The sequence below is a fragment of the Bicyclus anynana genome, chromosome 27, assembly GCF_947172395.1.
Source record: "Bicyclus anynana chromosome 27, ilBicAnyn1.1, whole genome shotgun sequence".
Lineage (NCBI taxonomy): Eukaryota > Metazoa > Arthropoda > Insecta > Lepidoptera > Nymphalidae > Bicyclus > Bicyclus anynana.
In genome coordinates, this window is record NC_069109.1 from 5,181,845 (window position 1) to 5,192,162 (window position 10,318).

General features: G+C 34.7%; 1 protein-coding gene and 1 long non-coding RNA gene across 2 annotated transcripts; one reads left to right on the forward strand and one right to left on the reverse strand.

The window, feature by feature from the left end:
* Positions 1-321: 321 nt before the first annotated feature.
* On the forward strand, positions 322-2,934 carry LOC112053645 (adenosine 5'-monophosphoramidase HINT3). Its single transcript, XM_024093131.2, has 3 exons — positions 322-670; positions 1,263-1,456; positions 2,364-2,934. Exons 1-3 carry the CDS (start codon positions 337-339, stop codon positions 2,388-2,390), a joined length of 555 nt encoding a protein of 184 aa, XP_023948899.2. The 5' UTR covers positions 322-336; the 3' UTR covers positions 2,391-2,934.
* A 135-nt stretch (positions 2,935-3,069) lies between these two features.
* Positions 3,070-7,291, reverse strand: LOC112053653 (uncharacterized). The gene is made up of 3 exons (XR_002887402.2): positions 6,788-7,291; positions 5,035-5,093; positions 3,070-4,376 (listed from the first exon to the last, which is right to left on the reverse strand). It is a non-coding gene; the product is annotated as an uncharacterized LOC112053653 (long non-coding RNA).
* Positions 7,292-10,318: the final 3,027 nt, after the last annotated feature.

Below are 10,318 nucleotides of genomic sequence, written 5' to 3' on the forward strand. Positions count from 1 at the left end.
ATGATCAAGGTTCCATTTTACATACCCATCAAAGCCTGCCTTCTTAATAAAATAAAAAATGACGGGAAATGCAAAACGGTTAATATTATTTAAAAAATAAATATTTTATAGAAAAAAGGAGACAGACGTATACAGAAATAGAAACCATTAATACAGTAATGTTACATTTATTCAAGAATAAAATTGTTTGACTAATAATTTTGTTAATATCTCAATTTAATGTCAATAGTTGTTTAACTCTTCCTCTTGGTTTGATGACTTGGAGTTTGAACTTTGAATATGACGTATCTACTTCCCATAGATCTTTAATACATGTATGGTATTTCCTGTGCAAGGATGGCTGTGCGCGCAATAGCCTTCGTCTGCCTTCGTAAGGAATTAAAAAAAACACCGAAAGGTTTGACATTGACAGTTGCAAAGTTTCTCAAAAACGTAAACACGGTTGCACTTCCAATTGCAAAAATGAATTCTGAAACGCCTACAATCGAAAAGTCTGATTGCATATTTTGTAACATCATCAATAAACTGGAAAACACTGAAATCCTGTACGAAGACGACGATGTCTGTGTGTTTCGGGACATAAAACCGGCGAGCGACTATCACATATTGACCGTACCGAAACGGCATATCGAAGATGCAAAGAGCTTGACGACCAATGATAAAGACTTGGGTATGTGTGACTCCTTTTATCATGGTCCAAAGGGCAAATTGAAGTCGTAGGCAGTCAAAATTCATTTATTTCAAGTAGGCTCAGTTTACACTTTTTTTTTTTTCGTGTTAAGTAAGTGCCGATGGCTCTATTTGGGACCACTACTGCGTCATTGGGGGTTTGGGCGAGCGCAGAGCATCGCCTGATGAGACCCGAAGGCTGAAATAAAGATAGAGGACGGAACGACTCTCTAAAGGCGTCTCCTATGAGACTCGGACCTCTGGTTAGAAGGCCATTTGGGAGGGGGTAACCGTGATCTGAGTGTATCAGAACCCACATCCGGGTGACGTTAGATAACGGGGACCACTTAGCCAGCGAAGATGCTGTGTTGCTTGTGATTGTGTTAAGCGGAATACACTTTTGAAACCTCTGGTTATCTTCGGTGATCAGTACAGTCTAGGTTACAGTTAGAACGATAGTAGAATAGCCTCTTATTTTAAATTAAAAAGATTATAATCTCTAAGCTGTATTGGCACGTATCTTGGCCTCAGGAAACAGCTGTGCTTTTCTATACAGTTGATGCAGCACTTCTCTAGTGTGTGTTTTTTTACAGTTGAGAAAATGTTGACAACTGCTAAAGAGCTTCTGTCCAAAAACAATTTGTCTGTGGACGACGCGAGGTTTGGCTACCACTGGCCCCCATTCAGGAGTGTGAGGCACTTGCACCTCCACACCATAGCTCCGGAGTCCAAAATGGGGACAATTGCACGGATGATATTTATGAAGAACTCATATTGGTTTGCTTCTGTGAGTAAGATATCTTTGATTAAAAAATGTGTCAATATTTGGATGACATTCCCAATTTTTTTTTTAGTTTTTCAAGCGTTAGCAATAGTAGAAAAAATAGAATGAAGAATGTTACTTTGTTACATTAGATTTTTGTGTATACAAATACACTAGTTTTCGTTTTATTTAAAAATACCAAAATAGTTATGATTTTACATGCATACAAAGTTCGCATAAATATCGACTCTTGCTAACAGTCGCAATATTGTATGAGACGTCATCGTCCAACACTTGTCCGGCACATTCAGTCAATATTTTTATTTTCAACAGAGAATACAGAAAGCTAACATTTGAATGGTGTACAGTCTCCTAACATAGTTATAGAGGCCCATCTCTGCTATAGACAATGATTTTATACTATAGATATGGTACTAACACATACTCTATCCACCAGCACACTAGCACAGAGGCGAAAAAAGGCTTAATTTCATTTAGTTGAATAGTAAACTACGAAAGTTATTTGAGCATAATAATATCTCTAAATATACCCTAAATATTGTATAATAAGCCTACATTCACAACGCTTTTTTAATGGACGTTCACACATCAGCGTTTTAAAAACGCGACGATTTTTTTCGACCTGTGTTGTATTTTCAATTTTGGGTGTTTGAAATAGATCTTCATTTAACTTCATACTACATTGGAATGCTTTTTAGGGCCCGTTAAAAAAATGCTCGTGCGAATGGGGGCTAATTGTGTGTGTTAAAAATATACACTTAACAGAAAATTGTGCATATGTGAGTGAAGTAGCTGAGTTTGGAATACTTTGAGGTGATTTTGTAGGCACATAACATGTCTAATAGTATAAAATCATTGGCTATAGATCTTTGAAGTGAGAAGAAAGTTAACAAAAATATTTTTTTTTCAGCCCGAGTATGTAGCATCAAGGCTGTGATCAAAATAATGAAGAACTAAACACATTTAGGTTTTTAATCTTTATTGCAAATTGTTGGTTAGATATGGAAGATTATGAGGTATAAGCCTAATATTGATCTCCTTTCCAATTTGGTGTTGAAAAATCAACCTTTTTATAATTGACTAGAGTTGTTATTAGCATGCAGGGTGGAAATAAATGATGATAAAAGTCAGTCTCCCATGTTATAAGCAACTCTATTACTATGGGTTTTGGTTGATATTTAAATGTAAAGTGCAAAATTATTGGCTGATGTAAATATTGTGATTAGTCTTAGTAGTGTATTTTCAGTGTACCAGATGGCGCTGTATTGTCTTTTTTTTTAATTGTATAACTGCTCAGGGTTCTAGCTCTTTTGAGCCTCTTTCATTGTTTTGCACTGCCATCTTGTATTATTTTTGGACAATATTTTGGTATTAAGTATTTAATAAATAATGGATGATGTTAATATTATTACTTGCTGGGTACAAATGTTATTTATTACTATATTAATTATGTCATAATAAAAATGAGGTTTTGTTTTAAATTTTTTTAAACCTACATACGCCCAATCTATAAAATAAAAGAAAGTAATAATATAAAAGAAAGTCGTGTTAGATACTCCACTTATAACTCAAGAACGGCTAAACCGATTTAGCTGAAAATTGGCAGGGAGGTAGTTTAGAGCCAGGAGAAGGACATAGGATAATTTAAAAAAAAAAAATAAGTCGGGTTTTCCTTCCTGACGCTATAACTCCAAAACGCACGAACCGATTTCCACGGTTTTGCATTCATTGGAAAGGTCTCGGGCTCCGTGAGGTTTATAGCAAAGAAAATTCAGGAAAAATTTCAACGTAGGGTAGGGGAAGTTTAAAGTTTACATCGAGTTTCACGCGGACGAAGTCGCGGGCGTCCGCTAGTATTTTTATAAATGTGAGTCGGTTATTTAATTCGGCTCATTGCTGAGCACGGGTCTTCTCAGAATGAGAGGAGTAGACTAGTAGGTAGTCCACCACGCTGGCCCAATGCGTATTGGCAGACGTCACACAAAGAAAATTGCCAAGAATGCCGGGTTCCTCACGATATTTTTCCTTTACCGTTTGAGACACGTGATATTTAATTAACCGACTTCCAAAAAGGAGGAGGTTCTACGTTCGGCTGTATGTATGTTTTTTTTCTAGTTTCTACTTATCTGACGGGTTGAAGTTGACCGAATTAGAACCTACGCCCTCTAAATCGAAGGCAGAGGTCATGTCCACTGGACTCACGTCTCATGCAATAGATATATGCTACTGTTTGTTCCGGTAAAATCATTGGTTCCCGCGGAATTAGTAAAAAAAATAAATTAAGCATCGTTCAAAAACGAATAGACCGATTTACTAAAATTCTAAGGGCGTCCGTCAAAAATAAAAATACAATAGGTAAATGAGAAAATAAAATATTTATTGCAATAACTTTCGTAACCAATTTTAACAAAGCCAAGGGTAAGCATAATATTCATAGCTGCCCATAAAATAGTGTCAGCAAAGTAAGATGAACAATGTACTACCAAATTATTGTATGCGCATGGGACAAATATATATAAGTCTATTATAAAAAAAAAACTCAGAACCAGAAAGTACAAAATAATCGTTTCAGCAAAATTAGCTTCCTTGTTGAATAGTTTTTCTAATTTATATTACAAGGAATTTGCAAGGAGGTTTTCGTCTTTGGTGTTTTTTTTTTCAATTTGTCCCCATAGGCAAAGATTGGTAGCTATACAGCCCGCTTGAGATGTTGAGTATTTTCATTATGGGAATTTGCAAGGAGGTTTTCGTCTTTGGTGTTTTTTTTTTTTTTCAATTTGTCCCCATAGGCAAAGATTGGTAGTTAAACAGCCCGTTTGAGATGTTGAGTATTTTTGGTGTACATGTTTCTACTCGTTGATTCTACTTCAGTGCAGCAAACAATGTCGATGATCCAGTATTTAGTCTAGCTCGAAGGGTCACCCTGTGAAAAAACGTAGACTTATTCATTGCTATTAGAGCTACTTACAGAGGGCCTAGTGGCAGTTTGATATTGTTATTATCGCGTTAACGTAAACGCGAATTTCTTAGGAATTGAAACAGCGCCATCTAGTGGCACTACTGCACAACTGTTTTAATTCCATATAAATTCGCGTTTACTTTAACGCGATAGTAACAGTATGAAAACATTGAAAACACCCACTAGGCACACAGCTCTCCTCTGAGAACCAATTACCTCTGATTTTTGTGACCTTTGTAGTTTGTCCTCTAATTTTAATAGACGCAGACACTCTACACTATATGTAGGTTTTGAGACAACTTTTAGAATACCAAAATACATGTTAATACGAATATTCTCGCATGTCTTAATAAATATAGCTTCCATCTTAGATTGCATCATCACTTACCATCAGGTGAGATTGTAGTCAAGGGCCAACTTGTAGTGAATAAAAAAATAAATAATAAGTAGTCCATATTTCATTTTACAAAACTATATCTTAAAACATGAACGATTAATTTAAAAAAAAACTTCAATTCCATTTTAACCTTTTAGGGGTAGAATTCTGAAAAATTTTCGGTAAAGGATATAATCCCAGATTTATGGGAAATACTCCTGAGCACCTTAGTTTTGATAAACTTACCACTACATCCTTCGCTAGCTGCTGCCCTGTAGAGTTTAGTCCCTCAACGAGATTTCCGACTGAAAAACAAAATTTTCACCATCTACATCGGTTCCTACTTTTTTTTTATTGTACAAAAAACAAAAAGTGTTAGATAATAGGGATGATGACAGTTTTTTAAAATTGTATATAAATTAAGAGTACGCTAATAGTAAAGCAATTTTGTAAAAGGAACAGGGTATCTGCGATCATTACTTTCGGAGCTACAGGGATTTAAAGGGTCAGATTTGAGGCGCTGCCGCGAATCCCTGAAAAACACCCCATACAAAATGACGTCGTAGGCAATGTAATGATCGTTAGAATTGTATGTGCGTACAAACAAAATTACTAATATCTTTGTTATTTGTGCGTTTATGTTTATAGTTCAAATATTAAAAAATGTCACATTTAATGTAAGGAAGCTAAAACTGTATGAATTTTCATCTAATTGCGATAAAAGATTTTTAATAGATTTTGAAATTTTATAATCTCATTTATTTCGCAAATATCCAGACAATCTTTAAATTTAAATTAGTTAACATTGACCTTATTTACCCGAATATATCATAAAAATCAATATATTCAAACCTAGTCATCATCCCCATTAGGCACCATATTTTATAATGCCTAACTGTGTCCCCTAGCGAAGTGCATCTGCGAACCCTCCCCTCCCGCTCGAGATGCACCCTTGACATATTGTAATAAGTTTTTCTTGGTTAAGTTAATATTGAACAATTTACCAGTATCGAGTCCTGGCAAATTGTTTAATATATGTAGCACCATATAGTCTTTGGTGTGCTTACCATAATAATTGTTTTTTTTTTTGGACACTATAATTTTTTTTTTTTTATTTAGCTTGTGGAGTCCGCCAATACGCTCGTATTTCTTAATATTTTTATTGATGTCAAACTCTTCTTTGAGTATTTTTTTTTAATTCTTTACAAGTTAGCCCTTGATTACAATCTCACCTGATGGTAAGTGATGATGCAATCTAAGATGGAAGCGAGCTAACTTGTTAGGAGGAGAATGACAATCCACACCCCTATCGGTTTCTACACGACATAGTAAGGAACGCTAAATTGCTTGGCGGTACGTCTTTGTCGGTAGGGTGGTAACTAGCCACGGCCGAAGCCTCCCACCATGTAGAATTTTACCTGTTACAGTTTTATTATAAGTATAGATAAAACAAAGATGCAAATATTATAAGTACGATATTTAATTTTTCTGGGATAAAATAGCCTATTATAAATTCGGTTTAGTAATCACGGTCTGAAAGAGTATGAAACACTCATATCATCAGTTTTTTTTCAAATCTTGAAAAACCATGAATTTTTTGAGGCTATTGTGGTAAAAAAATTTGAAAAAATGTTGGCAACCCTAAACCGGACTCACCGCGCGGCTTGGAAGGACTCATTCTGTCAGGGTTTCCAACTTAGGGGTTTTCCCCCCAGATTTAGGGGGCAAATAAGTGAAATGGGATTTTTTAGGGGTCTGAAATTTTTAGGGGTATTTTCAGGGAATTTTTGACTCTAATATTTTTAAATTGATGATAATTTTAATATTTCTTTCTTGACCTAGCGACCTATAACGACATATAATACGATATTCTACAACCACTCTAAAGGCAACTGGCGGCAATTTTCATCGAATAAAAAAAATTGTTATTGTCTACATGAGAGTTGTTAACACTGCATTCTGTATCAGTAGGATAGATTCTGTTCTGAAAGTTACTTACCAACATTGTTTAAATCCCCCAACACATCAGTGATTACTGAGCACTGTACGTATTCGTACATCACGCTCATGATAGCCTGAAAATGAGTAAACAACATCATCATTGTAGTATATCCATAGTAATATTTAGTGTGTTGCTTTTAAATAGTAGATTGTTAAACAAGGGGCTAAAAAGACCTACATACGAGGTATTTTTAAGGCACGAGCCGCAAGGCGAGGGCTGCTAAATAGAAACGGAGTTTATAATGGGTTTAGCCCCGCTTTTTACACTATACTTTTCACTACGGTTGCGAGAAAATAAAATAATTCAGTACAATAATCAATGTTAATATTCTTTTTTGCAGACGCAGCTCAAAACTAAATAAAAAAATACGCATTCCACAGACAAGACAATTTAAATTTTTTATCATACAATCAGGGCCTTTCTTAAGTACTCGAATCCACCTGTGATGATTCTATTTACGAATTAAACCTCCGTTTTATAGAGGTCATAATTTTAGTATGTCTAAACGATGTTGAACCTTTTCAGTTTTACAGTAGGCTAGTACTTGTAAAACACAAAAATTACAAAAACCAAAATTACTTTAGCTCCTAGAAGCTGAAATGCTTGTGGAATGGTAAGATGACAGTGTTTTAAAGGAAGAGTAGTGAAAAATACTTTAGTGCATAAAAACATTAAAAAATACTTAATGTTCCAATTTTGGAACCAAGAATATGGAAGTTAAGAACTCACCACGACGAGTAAGACAGCGAATACAGCCTTCATGTTGATAAGGTTTATGTAGTAATATGGAGAAGTTAGAAGATCTGTGGTAGGAATGCCTGAACAAGATGAACTGTGTCTGCACTTGCTCTGTTATATACTCAACACGAAACTACACTTAACCCCTATGTACACAAAACTGTTTAATTTTTGTTCTTTATCTGTGCAAATATTTATTTGAGAATTTTCTTTTTAATTATTTTATCATTGAGCACATTTTTGATTAGGATTTCGTATGCTTCGGATATAAACCTAACAACTTTTTTTTATATTTTTTACTCATTCAGGTTAGTAGGGGAATTAATAGAGTATTTTCCTCATTTTGATGATTTTTTTAACCGACTTCCAAAGGGGAGGTTCTACATTCGGCTGTACCTACCTATGTATCTTTTTTATGTATGTATGTATGTCCAGCGACATTTGTAGACCGATTTGATTTTTTTTTGTTAAGTTTATTTTTTGGTATTATTTTTTTTTGTTAAGTTTATTATTTGGTTATTAAAATATAAATAATTAAATACAGCTGAATGTAGAACCTCCTCTTTTTTTGAAGTCGGTTAAAAAAAATCTTTCTAGTAGTAATAGTCTCTGCGCTACACCGCGTACAGATGGTCGGACAGACAGACGGACATGAGGAAACTATATGGGTAACTACAAGGGTTGCTTGGTGACTACGGAACCCTAAAACCAAAACCAAAGGCAAACCATCTTCCGAAAACAGAACATCTGTAAGTACATGTACCAACATTACGTAACATATTATGTACATAATACATGCAATTGCAAAGATTTATTATAGTATCTTTGCATAGTATCAAGTAATGTTTCAAGTAAGCAAATGTAATATAAGTGCGTTTTGGGGTTAGGCGGGAAAGGTTTATTTTGATAAGTATAAATAGAATAAGTAAAATTTAGTCCAAATATAGTCCAAAATAAAATCAAATTTTTTAAATAAAAAAATGGTTGTTGTGCCTCTCTCGCCATAGATAGGTATAGTGTGTCGCGGACTTTTTTGTAGATATTTTTAAGATCTACAACTAATTAGAACATTTTGTTTTTCTATTTTTCATAGTTTAAGCAGCGTACGCAAAATAAGTAACTTTTCTGGTTGATTTTTTACACCTTGTGTACGAAAAACCCAAATATCTTACGGAACCCTATTTTTTACCAAAATAAAATTTAGCCTATGTTACTTGTGGATAATGTAGCTTTCGAATGGTGAAAGAATTTTTAAAATCGGTCCAGTAGTTTCTGAGCCTATTCATTACAAACAAACAAACATACAAACAAGTTTTCCTCTTTATATTATTAGTATAGAAGTATAGATATGACACCAACACATGCACTATGCATACTAACACTGAGGCGAACAAAGGCTTAATTTCATTTAGTTAAATAGTAAACAACGAAAGTCACACATCAGCGTTTTAAAAACGCGACGATTTTTTTCGAGCTTTGTTGCATTTTCAATTTTGTATTATAGTCTTAAAAGTGATTACTAATATAACAAAACTAATGTTGAACAAAGGTATGATTCACAACACTTGTCAGGACAACTTAATTAACAAATCAAACTGTAACCCAAATAAGATCCTAGAATGGCAGAGAATGACCTTGAGTGAAGTCACGTACTTGCGAACGATGTGTGTAGGGTTAAAGGCGCCTTTTACTGATATCAAACACTCCCCTTTTCCACTCAAGTCACTCTCCCCGCCTATTCCAAGTAACCCATAAAGAATTACTCAACAATAGATGTGGACGGTTCGAACGCCACGAGCACACTGAAGCCAACACCCAACACGAGATCGTGCGACGTCATATCCGTCACAGACTACTATTTCCAACACTAAACGGCGATAACATTTGGGCGTTGGAAATAGACCTTCATTTAACTTCATACTATTTTTGAACGCTTTTTTAACGCCCGTTAAAAAAACGCTCGTGCGCAATGGGGGCTAATTGTGTGTGTTAAAAATATACATACATAAATTTACAGTACAGTACAGTAAGTAAACAGAAAATTGTGCATATGTGAGTGAAGTAGCCGAGTGTAAGGGCCAGGCTTAATAAAACACAGGTTTACTTGTTAAAGACGGCTTAAATCGGGAACGTACGTGGTGACGGTTAGGCGCTTGGCGTAAAAGTCGTTGATTTTATTTAAAAGGCTGTCAAAGTCACATTATCTATGACACCATAGACGTTCCGTTTTCGGCCCTTTATTGTAAGGCACAGTAATATATTTATAGGCATTTGCGTCGCTAACACCGAGTTTGGAATACTTTGCGGTGATTTTGTAGGCACATAATACATCTAATTTCTTCAGCCCGAGTATGTAGCATCAAGGCTGTGATCAAAATAATGAAGATCTAAACACATTTAGGTTTTTAATCTTTCTTGCAAATTGTTGGGTAGCTAAGGAAGATTAAAAGGTTTAAATATAATATTGATCTCCTTGCCAATTGGTGTTGAAAAATCAACCTTTTTATAATTGACTAGAGTTGTTATTAGCATGTAGGGTTAAAATAATGATGATAAAAGTCAGTCTCCCATATTATAAGCAACTCTATTTCTATGGGTTTAGGTTGATATTTAAATGTAAAGTGCAAAATTATTGGCTGATGTAAATATTGTAGTCTTAGTAGTGTATTTTCAGTGTACCAGATGGCGCTGTATTGTCTTTTTTTTTAAATTGAATAGCTCAGGGTTCTAGCTCTTTTGAGCCTCTTTCATTGTTTTGCACTGCCATCTTGTATTATATTTGGACAATAT